The 18130-nt window shown below is 37.9% G+C and overlaps 1 protein-coding gene across 1 annotated transcript in view; it reads left to right on the forward strand.

Annotated features, from left to right (window-relative positions):
• tnr (tenascin R (restrictin, janusin)) overlaps nt 1-18130 on the forward strand; it is a 208313-nt gene that overhangs the window by 170579 nt on the left and 19604 nt on the right. Inside the window, exons 15-18 of the mRNA XM_039735597.1 lie at nt 4891-5021; nt 7124-7256; nt 11004-11155; nt 11796-11892. Of these exons, the coding sequence (XP_039591531.1) occupies nt 4891-5021; nt 7124-7256; nt 11004-11155; nt 11796-11892 (513 nt within the window). The remainder of the gene's footprint in view (nt 1-4890; nt 5022-7123; nt 7257-11003; nt 11156-11795; nt 11893-18130) is intronic.

Genomic DNA, 18130 nt, shown 5'->3' on the forward strand with positions numbered 1-18130 from the left:
AATATCAAAATCAGCAATATAATTCTGTTAGAACAAAGGGGGATTATCCAAATGTATAATAAACGGTGAAATACACTGCAGATGTGAGAAATGACTGAATTCCCTCAGTATACTGAAAGCATAAAATATAATTGCAGAAAGCTTGCACACTTACAGAACAGCATTCAGAGGACTGCTTTGATGAATGTTGTCTGTAAAAATGTTCCACAATGTAACAATATGAGATTAAGAACAATCCAAAACAGTGTTGAGTGAGTAAAACCTGACCGCAGCCCTGATATCCTAAAATGCCTTAATTAGCTTAACTCTGACTTTAACTGAGAGCAATGAAACTCCTTGATCTAATTAATTATCTTTATTTAAATGCCAATTATGTAATTAAGAGAAAAAGCTGACAAGAATACAAGCAAACAGAATACAAAAGTCAATAAACTAATTAATACAATCAAAGGAAAATAGCCAAATTAGCATTAAATGAAATAAGAAACTAAATCAAATGCCAAAACTAAGGAACAAAGAAATTAAGAAAACTGAAATAATGAAACAAGAGAAGCTAAATATTAAATCTCTTCTAAGATTCAGATGGGCACCTATTAAAATAAAGAAGATACCAACACTATGACACTAAGAAGGCTTGATCAAAAATATTAATAATATTTATAATAATAATAATAAGACACAAACCCACAAGCAGAGCCAAAGGCGTGACAGAAAACCAGAACAAAGAGAAAAATCTGAGGAGGGACAAAGCAAAGGAGCAACCAGGCTTGCTGTAACAACTTGAGGCTGCTACACAAACTGACAAGAATGTCTAATTAATGCCTGTTATTATAGTATTCCCCCCTTTCTTCTCCAAGCCTCATTCTGATTAAATCATAATTAATAGGATCAACTCCAGGCAGGCAAAATGATCGTCATTTATGAATTTGACTTAATTAAATAAATAATTTGGCCTACTGGGCAGAGCACAGGCCAGAGCAGAGACTCAAGAAGGCAAGGTTAATTTAAAAAAAAGGGAAAAGGACAAGGAGGATTCATAGCCAGAGCCCATAACATCAAGGAATATATTAAAAAGAATCCTTACCGAACTGGGCTCAGAAAAGATGTGAGACATTACTGATAGGTCTACACAATGAGTGTGACACATAGGAAGGCAAAAGCACCTCTATAGTATTTATCACAGATATCAATGGTGATAACTGTAGTTTAACTATTGAAAAATAACCACAAAATATGTTTCAGCATCTTAACATTAAAAGAAAAATCACAGAGCAAGTACATTTTGTTAAGGGCATTGTGTGGGAAATTGCATTTAGTGATTAAGAACAGCAAGTATAGTCATTTATCTTCAAATAATGAAGAGGTCAGTAATAGGAAATTAGCTACAGGAGGTATTCCGCTTGATTAAATAATTTTAGAAATTAATTTGATTGACATTGGTGCTATCAAACTTTATAAAACAGCAACTCTTGCCTTTGTTGACAAACAATGGGTTCTTCAAAGTGGGGTGCAATATTTTTTGCGCAAAGTTGTTTCATTATACAAAGTCCAAAGGCTGTCTGTCTAAAAATTGAGTAACAGCTCAAAAGACTGGCCAAGAACCTGTGGGTCAGCCCCAAACTACCAGTTCCCACCGGGAGCCTCTTGAACCCACCACCACCAATAAGGTTTCCAAGGGATGAGCCTAACAAATGAGGACACCACATAAAGCAAGGGGACGGTAGAACAGTGCTTAGTGTTTTAATTGAAAATCAAATCTAAAGAGTGATCAAAAATTGTGCAGAGAAAAATGTTCAATAAATAAATAAATAATCCATAAACCAAAGTGCTGTGTAGGTTAAAAACAATCCCATAATCAGTTAAAGTGAGGTTAAAACACAAACTGAAACAGTCTTTAAAAACTAGAGCCTAGGTGCACTCCTTTAAAATAGCTGTTTCCTCAGCTTGTCCTAACTGGACCTTGCAGCCAAGGAGACAGCTATCTGACAGGCACCTACCATCCTTCTAAGGGTCCAGGTCCCTGCCACTCCATGGCTATAACAGGCGCCTCATCCAGACCCAAGGCTCAGGTCCCCAAAGGCCATGGCATTCACAATGAGAAGTGCAGGCACAGCGGCATACTGTACATTCTCCACTCGGGAGGAGAACTTGTCAGCAAACATAGAGGCGGTGTCAGTATAAAGAATTTGTCATACTTTAGCTATAGCCTATAGGCTACCCGTTTGAGCCTTGCCGACTCCTGGTGCCTTCCTGGACTTCTGCAGCGAGCCACCTTCACCACCTAGTCATTCCAACTCTCAAGTCACTCAACTGGAGTGATCCTCGTCAACAGCTTCCCGGAAAGGTAGCTGTCTGATCCTTGGAGGGGCTGTCCTCACAGGCACCTGCCTCCTGGTTCGTTCTCTCTATCCTTCACACCTGCACCGGGTCTCTCTCCTGTCTTCCTGCCTGCTTCTCTTTCTTTCCTCAAACCTCCACGCTGATGTCCTTTTCTGTCTCTTTCCTCCAATCCTTTGCGCTCCCCTTTTATGTCCTGGGAGGCAGTTGCTGGTGCGATTGCCTGATTACCACCCCAGGCTAATAATGAGACAATCAGACCATCCGCATGTGCTAGCAAGGCAATGCACGGTCAGCTGACCACTTCTCAAAAACCTGGAGACAAGCCTTCTTCTCAGCAAATCGCAGAGTTATTTATTTAAAATGGGCCTTTCTGGGCCGCAGTCCTATTATACCACAGAACCTCATGTTTCTTTCCAGTTCCATGTTTTGTTCCTGCAGAATCCAGTACAACAAACACAGAAGCTTGCATTACAATAATTTCTGTTTCTTGGAATGGCATCTGCATACGCTCATAATTTTAGTGTGAATTTGTGATGAGAGATTTTAGATAGAACCAGAGGATTTCACCAAGGAGTATCACTACATGTTTTTCCACATTAGAAAATTAGAATCAAGTCTGCAATCTTTTAATTCTGATGTTGTCTTTAGCATCTGAACTTTCACTGGATATGGCACCATGATCAATGGGGTGAACAGGTTAACAAAAACTAGGAAAGCTGAAAACAATGCTCAGAGAAATTACAAGGGCCAACTTGTACTTTAGTTAATAGATTGCTGTGTCTGACATTTTTGAAAAGGCTACGAATATATGATTATGATCTGTCATGTGTTGGCAGAACTAGTCTAAACAAAGACACTTAAATTCTGTATTATGACTTCAAATTATACAACCTGAAGTCATGTTCCAGTTGACAGTAGGCCAACAAACATCACTTCAAGAATTGTCAAGAGGGTTTAACACTGGAATGTCCACTGATCTTTGAAGTGCAGGCACAGAGGACAGACTGTACATTCTCCACTAGGGAGGAGAACTTGTCAGCAAACATAGAGGCGGTGTCAGTTTAAAGAATTTCTCATACTTTAGCTTTAGCCTATGGGGCAAACTAGACTTCTACAATACATGAAGTTGGAATGTTAGCACTCTTGGGCACAATCATTGGACTCTGGAAAATGTATTTTTTAAGGAAGGTTGTAAAATTAATTTATCTACTCTTAGGGCTGATGTAAGCTTGTAGGCTTGGCTTTTGTCACTGACAATAAAACTACATTGGCCCCTGCTAGGTAATTACTTTCTAGTAGTGGAGCAAAATTAATAGAAGAAGTTTGATGTTTTGACTTAATTCTGCTCTGTACAGCAGAGTTTCTTTTTAGAGGGGCAGAGGAGGCCTATGAATTTTACTTCAGAAATATGCTGATTTACTGTGAAAGTATTTCACCAACTTTTGATTTTGAAGCTTCAAGTTTCAGCAAAAGGTACATAAAATGTTATGGCCATACCAAAACTGTTCTAACTGGAGAATTATCCCCATATGTATTTTATTGCTGTTACCTAAACAACTCTGTTTTTGCCTAAAAACAGCCTAAGTCATCACCTATGTGTGAGTATCATGTGAGGTTAGCATTAGGTGTGCATCAAACCTCTTCTACATTGTGTCCCTTAGGAATATGACCCTCAGTCTACATGCTAGAAAACCTCCTATGGTGAGATAGACAGAAAGATGGGGCCAACATTGTCATCTACTATATATGGAATGGAGACACTTTTAGGCCAAAAATACAGAATCCTCTGAGACATCATGGTTTTATTTTGTACACCAAACTGAAAAGTTGCCACTTTTTCCACAGTTCCCTATTGCCTTTTATTAACAGTACCCCTGAAATGAAATATCCAATACTGTGCCTGTCAATTATGAGCCGTATAATGCCAGCAATGACACAAATTTCTTCTCAAGATGTGAACCTGGGTATGTACAAACCAATAAATAGAGAAAAGAAGTAGAGCGCTTGTGACAGCAGGTCACTTTGGTGCTCTCTGCAGCACCTCCTCTACAATCACTGTCGCTTTCAGCAGAGCTTGTAATGGCTATACTGGATTCTCCCTCTCTTTATCTATTTTTCTTCTCTGTTGCTCATGCAGTTGTTTAATTTAAGGATGAGCTGTACACACCTGAGCCGTCAATCTGTCCAATTTACCTTTAACTGCATATGTGCTGAGAACCGAATGTCAATTTACAAATTATTAAAGAAAGAGTGTTACTCCTATATAGTAGGCCAGATGCCTTTCACAACGTGCCCTGCCTGACATTATGTTTTTACTTTCATTGGTAATCGATCAGTTTTCCATTTTGACTTCTAAAGTGAAATGGTACTTTTGCAAAGCCACAGCCATTTTGTATAATATTTATTCCTTTTCAAGGGCTTGTTTTTGTTTTGTGAATAGATACTGGGCCTAGGATAGCCCTGGTGATATGACACTGTGTGACAGCTGATAAATTGACAAATCAGCCTGAAATGCTGTGTTCTAATGCTTCCCATTATTTATTTTTAAAGCTATGGATGCTCCGCAGAACTTGACAGCTACTGAAGTGACCCATCGAAGCGCCCTAATTGCTTGGAAGCCTCCAGTCTCTGACATTGACAACTATGTGCTCACCTACACATCTGCTGACCGAAACAGAAAGGTAACTGTGCTTATATGGCCATGTCTTCTTTAATTCTGCACATAAAGACTAGACAAAGAGGGAAGCTTCCCAGGCACAGCCTTCTAGCCTGCGAATTGCTTTAGTAAGCTAATTCTTTAACAAGATTGTTAGAATTCAGATCAAGATGAAGGAATCACTTTAACCCAGCAATTACATTTCAGTCCTCAGGTGAAGTGAGGTAAATCAATTATATTGCTGTCACCCAGCAACAGGCATAACTCCACGGGAATATGTGAAAAATAGCCTGAGCAAGAAAACTTTGCAATTTTTATTAATGTATTCTTTTGTTCAACGCATGATAAGGGAGAAGTGCCGGGTTTTTTTAAATCAAGTAAGAAGTGATGTTCTGTCTAATAATAAATGAGTCAGTAATAAAAGCTGAAACTGTAACAAATAATGATTAAATACAGAAAATTAATATGTGCCATTTACTATTAGTTAAATTTAATACAAATTTGTTGTAGAATGATTTTTTTCAATTTCAGTAACATTGCTACGAAAAACAAAACACCATTGTTAAATTAACACCTAAATGTGCATACATGGCCATTGACTCAATAAATACAAATTAATTTCACTTTATACTTGCTTTTATTATTGGAAGTTTATACGGATGTCACCTGCTTTATTAAACAGTGGCTTACATGTGTTATTTTCCCTTTTTATTTTAAAATGTATTTCCCAATGTGTAGATGACTTGCCCTTATAATTAATGTGATGCCGATTTCTTATAATTCCATACAGTGAACACACATATTAGTGCAGTAAAATTACAGGAAAAAGTGAGGAGGTAAATGACAGTTTATCTAATAAGCCACTAGGTGGCAGAAATAATAAAGGAATGACTTCAATGAAGGCCTGCATGAGCAGGTTTTGGAAAATTAAATTTGCTACCATGTATACTTTTCATTATTATTCTTGTGGCAGAGGAAAATGTGTGCACAGGAAGATATGGATTCACACTGTGAGTTAATTAATACATAATATATTATAGAGAGTGTGGATACTTTTTTTAAAGTAGTATGTATCCATTTTGCAAAGTCAATATCCTCACTGTGGCTGGATCATAGTTAAATCAGATGCTATTAAAGGGCTAATGTCTTGTTTTGATAACTGCAAGCTCATTATACAGGAGACGACATGATGTAGCCTTATGCCTAGATTGTCAACAATGTAACTTTAGAAATGATAGGACCTACACTGGGGCTGAGAGGCTGTTCATACTTTAAGATTACAGTGTATTTTTGCATCTTTACCTGCATGCATTCAAGTTTAGACAAACGATGCTGAAAGTATACTAGATATATGCAAAAAAATTACTTTATACTGACAAAGCATTTTAATGAAGAACATGTATAGGAGATACTGCTCTTGAGTAAATCCCAGGAGATATACAGGATTAGGTGGAAAATGTAAAAAGATGCAGCCATGACCAATTAGTCTGCTTTTTTCCAGACTGTTTTAAAATCATTAATACTTTAAACTGTGACGTTACATAAAATTGGTAGTTTTACTTCTTTAGTGCTTAAACAGAACCTCCCAAGCTTATTCAGAGTCTCCATTCTTAATGGGTAATGCATTTTACAAATACTGTTTCAATGAATAAGCAGTTGACAGTTTTTGCCTCTCTTTAAACAACTAATGCAACAGCATGTTGGAGGTAAATGAAGAAGAAAAAACATACAATTGCATATGACAGAAAGTACAACAAATATTGTAGATAAATGACTGTATATGAAGAGATGGAGAGTCACTCAGCCAAAGCTGTCAGGTATTTTGTGCACTAACTTTGTACAGTTATTAGAAAACAACAAGGAGCAGAAACTGGTCTGCAAAACAAATACATGTTAAATATGGCTTAAGGATTCTGCAAAGTGTGTTATGGGCCCTTTGGGGAGGACTTGTCTCCAAAGGCTCTTTTTCATTCTAAATGCAAATGTTGGTTTATGCTTCAGAGACAAGACAAGAAAGACAAGAGCCTGCCATACTCCCTATTCTTATACTTTATAAATTTACCCTGAAAAATATTATTCAAGATTTCTTCTTTTCACATTCAGATCTGCTTGTCTCTTATTTCACAGGAACTGATCTTGGACGCTGAAGACACATGGATCCGGCTGGAAGGCCTCTCAGAAACCACTGAGTATTCGGTCAGGTTACATGCTGCTCATGGTTCTGAAACTAGCGACTCCGTCCTCACCACTTTCACCACCAGTACGTTGGTTTCTGCTTTTTTTCTAACACATCATGTAGCTCAGTTTGTCTCTAGTTGTCATTATGGACTGCAATCCACAGTAACAACATGATAAGTAATTCAGACTGGCTATTCTGTAAACTAAGCTATGTCTTTCATATGAAGATGGAGCCATCATGGCAGCTGACTGAGTGCAGCTTCTCTTGGTCCTCACATCCCTTCAGATAAGTAGACTGTGCGTATAAAGTTGAAATCCTCCGAAACTGCATGGATGGGTGTTAAAGCGCTCCACAATGTGGTATGAATATAGTTGTAACTGAGTTTACAGCTCTTTAGAATTTCTAATTTTAAATTCTAACACAGCATTTCTCAACCTTTAAGTATTTGAGACCCGAGTTTTCATAACAGTTTTAATCGCGCCCCCCCTAGCATTTTTTTGAAATGTGGATGCATATTTTATTATACCTACTTAACTTTTATCGACATTTATCTAACTCTATATTTATTGTTCTAGTATCAGAATGTAGTTTAAGTTAATTTGTTTTGGTTTCAATGGATGTTTTTTCCATATTTTTGATTCTTGTTTTTTTTTTTTCACATCTTCGCGCCCCTTTTGTTACTTCGCACCCCTAGGGGCCCAACCCACAGGTTGAAAACCACTGTTCTAACTCATTGTGATGGAATAAGCTTATGCACATCAAGGTAGTCATTGATAGACAAACAATTTTTAGAGTTTTTTTCGTAAATTGTACATGAAGAATACGAAAAACATAAAAATGCTCTGGGCATTAGGAATATGCTAGAGATAAGTCTGCTTGTTTTTATTTTGTTTTTCAGAAAATTGTTAGTTTTTACTTTATTTCTTTGTATTTTATCATTTTTGCCATGATATCATTGTGTTGCTTTTGTGTGTTTTTCTGTGGACGCCACCATTGTAGATAATGTTTACATGGGCAGTTCTATGTTGCTGTTAGGAAAGGTGTTTGTTGCTGAGTACATTTTTGTGCACTTCTCAACACAAGACATTGTTACATTTCTGGCAGTGCGCAATTAGGGACATCTGGACTTTAGGACCGTTAAAGGGAAGACTCGCAAGAGACTATTGCTTAATCAAGGATTTAATTAGAAAAACAATTCTTGTTTTTATTTTGTTTGGTTCTTGACCTACAATTCAGTTTAGCAACTTGGTTTTGGTAAAAGATTAAATGATCCTTCAAGTATTGACCCTTCCTACAATTCTGACTATCCTCTAGCCGATCCCCTAAAGAAAATATTTGCACATTTCTGTGGTTGTCTTATTTAAAATCTGGACTTACATGTACATTTATTTGCTCAGCAGACACTTACAAAAGAGGTCACCATAACTGAATAAACATCATTCTGAGGGACTGTTTGAGAACAAGTGTTACAGGACAGGCTACAAAATTGATCATGACAAGTGAAGAGCTCACAACAAAAAGCAAGCTAGTTACATTTACTTGCTTACAAATATCTAACAGCCAATATCAGTGAGACAGAAGTTCACCTATCTAGAGAGAAGTCAAATGCTTCTTAAACACATTGAAGGAGTTAGAATTTCGAATGGAGATGGATTGCTCATTCCACTATGTAGGTGAAATGAGTCTGAATTGAGATTTGATGCTACACAGGGGTGGCATCACAACATTCATCAGTATATTGGACCATTTCAATATATATATATATATATATATATATATATATATATATATTGTGGAGGATGGCCAGCTGTTTATCCCGGCCAATACCCCCAAGCCGCCAGGTGGAGCCCTCCTTGCAGCATGGAGGTTCCCAGAAGACCAGCAGGGCATCATGGACAATGGAGTTTTTATGCACCGCCCTGCTGGATTTCATGAGGGCCACGAGAGGGAGCTGCAGGGAGGACCGAAGAGTTCTTCGTGCCCTATGACCCGGAAGTTCGTCATAGGAAGAGCGGCGGGCTTCCGGGTGAGAAAGGACTATTTACCCTGACCCGGAAGGAATAAGGACTTGTGGACTGTTGGGCAGGAACACCTCCGGGTCAGGGAGTATAAAAGGATCATGGGAACTCCTAGACAATGAGCTGAGTTGGGAGGCAGGGTGGCTAAGCGTCTGGGAGTGGAGGATTGTTATTATTGTTATTGAGTATTGTGGAGAGGAGCGTGCTTTGTGCACATAATTATTATAATAAATATTTATTTGGACTTTTATCTGGTGTCTGACGTGTGGTCCGAGGGTACAAGGGTGCGAGAATACCCTTAATCTGTCACAATATATATATATATATATATATATATATATATATATATATATATATATATAGACGACTGGTTACACAATAGGAAGGCATCAAGGATTTTAACTTAATATGTGCTGTAACAAGGAGACAATGTAGATATCTATAAAGAGGAGTGACATGTGCGCCCACCTAGGCTGACTGAACACCAGATGTACCCCTACATTTTGTATTATCTGGTTACATGCTGGTACTTGTGCCAACAGACACTTACAATAGTCCAGATATGACAAGACCAAAGCCTGGACTAGGAGTTGTGCTGCATACTCTGCCAGAAATGGTCTGATCTTGCATATGTCTTACTATTCAGTCCAGCTTGAAAGTAGCACAAAAGTGGAGCAATGGATTATGTTAAGGCAATTTTTTTTATATATCACATTAAGAAAATGGAAAGTCAATTAAGATTTCTGAAAGCTGTAGGTAACACATTGAGCAAGGCATTTTTTCATAGGTATTTTCTTCAGAGCCTAATGACTCAAGATTATCTGTCTGTAAAAATAACGTTAAAGACACAATTTTCTGGCTGTATAGATTTCACCAGAACAATGATCACTCCATCTACCCATCTAAGGGTCACAAGCAACTAGATTCTGTCTCGGCAGCACTGGGTATAAGATAGGAATGAACCCAGGATTGGGCACCTGTCAACTGTAAGCCACTTTTGTCTCAGAGATATTTTGGATAAATATAATGCAGTAAAGGATAGTACTGAGTGAAAGTTCCTGTAATAGAATATTTTTGTTTCAATGTATAATTTGGTCCTGATAAACTGCTATACATAAAATAATTAACAAAAGTGTGTCAACTTTGAGTCTCTTACTATCAGCACTGGGTGTAAGATAGGAATCAACTTTGGATAGGACACTTGTGTGCTGTCAGTGCTGTTTATTATTTAAAGTATTTCAATGCATAACAAATGCAGTCAATATTCATAGTATTAATGAAGAATATTTTTTCTTTGACCTAATATAAATTGAAATAAAAGATTTTTCACTCATCTTCTCTTTTGCTAAATAACTAACTATGAAAGTTCTTGGTAAAACTGGTGTCATGCAGAGTTGATATATTTCCAGTTGAATTAGATTTATGTATGAAGTTTACTGTCATCCCTCCATTTTATATGCCCACTTTATCTAGTTTGGCCCCAACAACAGTCAACATACTTATTAAACTGTCAAGTTAGCATTAAAAATAAAAAGTATTATTAAACATACCTTACTTGAGTAATCCTCCTTAGACTTTATGTCGATTTTCTGTCATTATTTCTGAAACGTACTGACAGAAAAGTGCTTTATTTCATTTATTAGTCATCATTGTTATATTACTTGTACTTGTATATCATGAAGAACAGACATTGCTGTTGTGTGTTTTAAAAGGGCATTTTAGTTATTTCAGTTTCTATATTTGCAGGTGGTAGATGTCTAGCTTATCTTTATTTATTTGTTTGTTAGTTTTTTTTTGTTTTTTTTTCTAGGTAGTCGTCTCTTTGCAATGCCCCAGAACTGTGCGCAGCACCTTCTGAATGGTGAAACCCTTAGTGGCATTTACACTGTTTACATAAACAAGGACCCAAATCAAGGAGTTCAAGTGTACTGTGACATGACTACCGATGGTGGAGGCTGGATTGTAAGTAAAGCTAAAGCTTAGCAAAGCTAAATTTAGAAAGATGTGTGTCATCATTACGGTCCAAATGTACATAGATGCATGTACTGTATGTTAATATAATTCACTTTCACTCAGAGATATTTTGGACATATATAGTTCACTAAGGGATAGCACTGAGTGAAATGTTTTATAACTTCTTTCATGAAAACCTTTTGTTTGACTGATTAATATGGTTCTGAAAGACTACTTTATGTTCAGTAATTAACATGCATTTCAACTTTGAGTCTCTTACTATCTGGCATAGCTGTTTAACTCAAACTATATTGGTGTCTTTGTTTTCTTACAGCTCTATGGATGGGGTGTTACTTCAGACCCAGGCCTTGTCATTTTATAATATACAGTATATTATTATTACCACACAATTTGTTGTTCCAGTACAGTTTCCGTAACGATTACAGTGTACTGATGCTGAATTGCCCTGCTATGAGTGCAGGCTTCAGGTTTGGTATACATGCATACCCTCCAGACTTAAAAAAAATAGGTTTAGAAAAATTAAGGGATGCATAGATATTTACAGACGGTTTCAGTTTCTGAGCACTTGTTTTTTGCTTTCCGCACCTTTCTAACATTTTTGATCAGTTGGAATTCTGATTACATTTAGGTATTCCAAAGGCGACAGAATGGCTTGACAGATTTTGCCAGAAAGTGGAATGATTATAAAGTTGGATTTGGCAACCTGGAGAATGAGTTCTGGCTTGGTAAGATTTTTTTCTTCTTTTTCATCCCCATTTCTTATTGTTGTTCTTGGAATATATTGATTGCACTGAGAAACAAAAGGAAAGTGTGACTTTTGCAGAACAGCCTGAATGATTGACGTGAAGGTTGCTCTGGGGCTGTGTTTGCATTGCTCGTCTTTATTTAACTGTCATTTCCGAAAGATTATTAGCTCTCACAAATTCAAAAGAATATAAGGCAGGAAAAAGGTGATCATTGAAAGATCTATATAGCGAGCTTATCTGAAATGAAACAATAACTGTTAGTGGACTTTTACATTTACTTTCTTTCTTCACTTAGTGTCTAATTTGTACTTTTACCATGGAATTGGATAGTGAAAAGAATATTTGAATTTCCAGAAATAAAATGCTTGACAAAAAAAATGATATATATATATTATTTCAGTCCCTTTGGGGCTTTCACAAGGCCCTGCAATTCTCCAGACATAACAGTCTAGTCTAGTAGAGTACAGATTTATATATTTATAGAGACAATCTTTCCAGATATAGTTCCTGATTCATGAAGATGAGGGTGGTCAATGACGAGCCAAGTGCGATATCCATGAGACAAACTATATAAGCTGAAGAGGACTGGGGTGTTTTAAAACAAGCTGTCCTTTAAGCACTCAGCCTCCTCCATGAGTTACCATAGCAACAGAATCTTAGCCTCGAAAAAAATGTCTCTTTTTAGTACTGTGTGTGTGTGTGTGTGTGTGTATGTGTGTGTGTGTGCTGTTTTCTGTACTGCAAGAAGGTCCTGAGTAGCTAAGCTCACTCAAGGCTTTGCCAGCCTCTTGTATAGCTTCTTATCTACTTTTCAGCCCTTATCTTTTCTGAATGTCCCAGTTCCTCCTTTAAGTGCTGGGTAACGTCTACAAAATAACTTTTTTTTCTGAAGACAGACCCACAAGGACCTTTCACAAAATGTTACAAATTTCCTTTGTATTACAGAAATATGACAGTTATCTCATCCTTTTCAGTCTGCATCTCTTATGCTGTCCTGAATTTGTGGAGGATTTCTACTTCTTTTTCATCTTACCCTGCTTGTTTTAGTTCTAAAACCTGGAAGCCATAGTCATTGTATAAATCACAGAAGTCGGAACAGTAAGAAACAGAAATATTAAAGTCAGCATATAGCAGTTTTTCATGGTTTCTTCCAAAGTTTTGATATACATATTCTCTGCCCTCATTGGCTCAGCTCTCACATAATGAAAATTCTCTTTTAGTTAAAAATGAGTTTATATGAAACAATGCATCTTCATTACCACTCTGAGATAGTGAAATACATGAAACATCTTGTAGCCCAGTAGTCGTAATCCTCCTTCATGGCATACTTCAGCTTCAATGCACGAAGTAAACTGTCATCCCATTATTGTAAAGTCTTAGGAACCCATTTGGTAACCCACACTTAGTTCACCATGTTATGTTTAGCTTTGGACTGGAAGTTTCTGTCTATTGTATACAGTATCTGTGATGTATACAGTATCTGTGAGAACAGTAGTGATTGATGCAGCAAACTGTTTCTTCAAGAAATCTTGGGATTTTAATAACAGGACAATGTCTCTCAAGTTGCAATGTTCACCTCAAGATGCTGTGAGTAGTTAGTAAGACCTTACGATGTTGTTACCACAGTCACAGAGTTCCTAATGGAAATCAGGTAATAGCTTGTGATCGAGTGCAGGAATGAAAGGCTGCTGCACAAATGAAAAGTTGGGACACCAATCGGGTCATCTTGTTTAATGACAACAGTCCAAACAAGAATCACACCTCTTGCTGACAGTGTAAATAGTCTATTGGGCAAAGCAACAAATTATTCAACTCTATGCCATTGTATAAAGGGGTCAGTCACTGGAGCACTATCCAGTAGGTCACTCTTAGTGCAAAAGATGCTTCCTTCTGGGTAGCCGAGCTTCTTATGTCATACAAAGGGGCGGGGCTAAGTGCTCTCACTGGGTGGTTTCTTGGAGCTGTGGGAGAGAAGAAGAAAAGGATGTTAGTGACAGCACCACTTTCACCCTGGCAGATTATCAAATAGCTCAATCAAACCTGTGAGGAGAACCTCTGATGTGCAAGTGTGACAAGCTATGACAGACACCTGACCTTTTTTTGATGTCTTTTTAGTAAAGAGGAGCAATCTTGGTGTGCTATCAAGAATCTTGCAAACTTAGCAACACACCAAGAGAGAGGATCATGAACCAGTAAAATATACTTTGTTAACCTGAACTAGCAAGGGAAGAGAAATGTTTTCACAACAAAGCTCAAAACATAATCGATATTCAAAGTTCTAAGAGGCTAGTGTATTTGTTTAATTATGAGAATTACTATTTTGCATTTCTAGATGTCATCAGTGTCACTATATTTTGTGTCTGGCCGCTATGGTGCTGCAGGATTTCTGGACATGTGAGATGCATATGCCATATCACCTGTGCCAAAGAGGCAGCCATGATACTGTATATTTGATGTAAGTGCTAGAGCAAAAAAAATTTTGTAAAATCTCTTTATTTTGAATTCTAATTTGGTTGAGAGTTCTAATTTGCCTAGCATTTTGGTTTTGCTAATGCTTTCAAAAGAAACTTGTATAACAGATCTTTTTTGTTTTATCTTCTAAAGAAAGATGAATTATCTGTGTATTGCCTAAAAAATAATATCCCATCTGACTGGACACTCTGTCAGTTGAATTTGAACACCAATCTTTTCTTTTGCTTTAGCTATAAGTTCTGCATCTCTTAAAGCCTGCATTGCCTTTGTAGTTGTTTAGTTTCATGGGTTGTTCTGTGCATTGTCTGATAGTGTACAATGTACGAGGAACACGTCAATTTGGTTTCAGCATATTATTGATCAATGACTGAAAAATCGCAAAAATATTTAGAAACATGGAATCAGTCCAATAAATGCTGCTGTAAACATTCAGTGTAAAAAATTACTTAATTCAGATGCCTCTACTTTTAATGAGACTGTATCCAATAGTAATGCATCTTACAACCAAGACTTCGGAGCTGATCACTGGCTTATTGTGAGATCCTGTCTACAGCTTTTGTGACACAGGCACTGAGCCACTAGGGTTATTCTTGGAGTGAGGCCCAATCAAATTGAACAAGCAAAATAGGGATGAAAATCCAGACAAGCTAGAAGGAGAGCAGTCAGGAAGAACAGGTAATGTAAAATATATCTGCAAAACTAGCAAAATGGAAAATAAAACAAAATTTCTTCTTCTTCTTTCGGCTGCTCCCTTTAGGGGTTGCCACAGCAGATCATCTTCTTCCATATCTTTCTATCCTCTGTATCTTGTTCTGTTACACCCATTACCTGCATGTCCTCTCTAACCACATTCTCTTAGGCCTTCATCTTTTCCTCTTTCCTGGCAGCTCTATCCTTAGCATCCTTCCCTTAATATACTCAGTGTCTTTCCGCTGCACATGTCCAAACCAACTCCATCTCGCCTCTCTAATTTTGTCTCCCAGCCGTCCAACCTGAGCTGACCTTCTAATATACTTGTTTCTAATCCTATCCATCCTCGTCACACCCAATGCAAATCTTAGCATCTTTTACTCTATCGTCTCCAGCTCTGTCTCATGCCTAATGGTCAGGGCCACCGTCTCCAACCCATATGACATAGCTGGTCTCACTACCATCCTGTAGACCAGCCGTAACAAAGAACAAAGCCAGAATAGTCAAAATAAAGGCACTCAATTACTATGCTCTAAAGCAAATTCAAGGAAAGGATTTTTTCATTGGTCAAATACACAATAGGACAGCTTTAGTCTAAAAGAAATAGAGATACTTCTGTATTCACATCTGTAGCCACATCTATTCCTCATTTTGCATGTTTTGATATTCAGTATAAAGAAAATAGATAGCATTTTAAAAGAATCAGTTTAACAGTACGGTACTGATTTTAGCCAATATTCTTCTTTCCTAAAAAGGAAAAAAGACTAGGAACAGCATTACAATACAATGTTTTTGGCATCAGATGTTTGTTGAGGTTAAGAATTACCATTGTGATGCCAAGTGCATTTTGTAAAGGGCTTGTGATCCCTGAAAAATGTTTTTGTTTTAGCTGTACAGTATCTGCCAGCCTATTGTTAGCCTAGTCTAAAGACAAAAACTCACTTAAAGTAGGCAACAAAGGACAAAGTACTCAGAGATTAGAATAAAACAGCAATTATCTTGACTTTTAAACCTTATCCAATTTCTTGCAACAAACATTAAGGCAAAGAAAGCAGAACATCGTCAAAACAAGGCAGCATACTGAAGAATAAAGAAGGGTGAATGGATTGATTGCAATGCTGGAGACAGCTAAAAGCAAAACCAATGATCTTACCTTTGAGGATATGACTTCTTCTCTGCCCCGGTGCCTTGCCAGCTTGTCCCAGATTCCTTCTTGTTTGTGTGATGCACTTATGTGATGTAAAGGCCAAGAGAACTGAAAGATGACATCTGACATAACTGATTTCCCTTTAAGGTCCACTTTGGTCTCTCTTTCTTTCACTAGAAGAGCTCAAGTTCTTAATTGCTTAACTGTTTTCACCCTTCTCACCTTGCAGTTGTGTATTTTGCATGGTTCCTCACAATAACGAAATGAATGGCTAATCAGGTCTAATGTAATTGGAATAGTGTTTAGGATCATATTTATGACTGATGCATTGCAAATGGGAGTGGCATGGTGGCGCAGTGGGTAGCGCTGCTGCCTTGCAGTTATGAGACCCAGGTTTGCTTCCCGGGTTCTCCCTGCGTGGAATTTGCATGTTCTCCCCGTGTCTGCGTGGGTTTCCTCCCACAGCCCAAAAACATGCAGGTTAGGTGCATTGGCGATCCTAAATTGTCCCTAGTGTGTGCTTGGTGTGTGTGTGTGTATGCCCTGCGGTGGGCTGGCGCCCTGCCCATGGTTTGTTTCCTGCCTTGCGCCCTGTGTAGGCTGGGATTGGCTCCAGCAGACCCCCGTGACCTTGTAGTTAGGATATAGCGGGTTGGATAATGGATGGATGGATGCATTGGAAATGCTGTGTTTTTTAATTAAATGGTAAGAAAAGTTTTATTTTTGCATCACCTATTATCCATATAATAGAGCTATGATTAGTCTCTTACTTTCTGAAGTGAGCTCATTTCAAATATGCTCAATAAGGCTTCCACAAAGCATGTCATTGCCCATCACATGAGGCACTCTTGATTGTAACAGAGCTCCCAATGTATGCCTTGGTGGTAACTTGTTTTATTCTACACTAGCCACACTTTCACCTGTTAGGGTTTATTAATCTCTCATCTATTCATAATCAATTAGTTTTAGGGAGTGTATTTTGTCAGCTGTTCTAAGGGGATATGTTAGTACAAACTTCATTGTATAACATACTCATGACAACAACCTTGACTTAACTTGGTAACTGGCAATTAAGATTTTGTGTGCCGATGTAATACCGACCAACCCCATTTGAAAGATCTACACATTAGGGTACCTGTTGGCTCTATGCTGGCCTGGTGCTAATGTGACTCTGTGCACAAATCTGTGTGTCCTGCAGTTCACTGACCCCTAAGACCAGACTAGATTCCGGCCTTATACCCAGTTTTGTGAGGATAGGTTCAGGCTGACAAGCTGGCTCATTGATAGTTTGATGTATATTCCATATAGTGCTGTGTAATTTATTGGGGCAAGCACACATGGTCACCATGACTGATAAATGCTGAACAAAGCTAAAACCATTTAGTCCAATTCAGGGTCACAGAGGGAGAGCCTGTCTTGGCAGCACTGCACACAAGACTAGAAATTCAAAGTGTCAGCCCATGGCAAAGCTAAAGTAGATTCATTCCAAAGAAATTAGCAAAGGGTAAAGGAGATGACCAATTGCAACTAAAACAACAAAGTAAATGGTAATTTAAACACAGGGGATGCAAAGAAAACAAAAGCCAGCTAAGACCATGGGCTGCAACACGGCTTCCGCTGTTCAACAACTGAACTCTTTTATGCAACAGTTTTAATAATACTGTCCTGGAGGATAACTGAACCCCAACATGATATGTGCTTTTGCTCAATTGGAAGCCTGTATCTTTATTCCCAGAGCTATAGATTTGAGCTGTGGTGTTTACAGAATGTCTAGCATACATCACTCCCAAACCCTTCTTCAACCTTTTAAGATTGAAGGGCCAAGTTGCGGTACACATTCCTGCTGTTAAATACTTCAGCATGTATTACAACGGCTCTCTATCTCTCAGCATGCTCACACTGTTTACA

The sequence above is a fragment of the Polypterus senegalus genome, chromosome 14 (assembly GCF_016835505.1).
Source record: "Polypterus senegalus isolate Bchr_013 chromosome 14, ASM1683550v1, whole genome shotgun sequence".
Lineage (NCBI taxonomy): Eukaryota > Metazoa > Chordata > Cladistia > Polypteriformes > Polypteridae > Polypterus > Polypterus senegalus.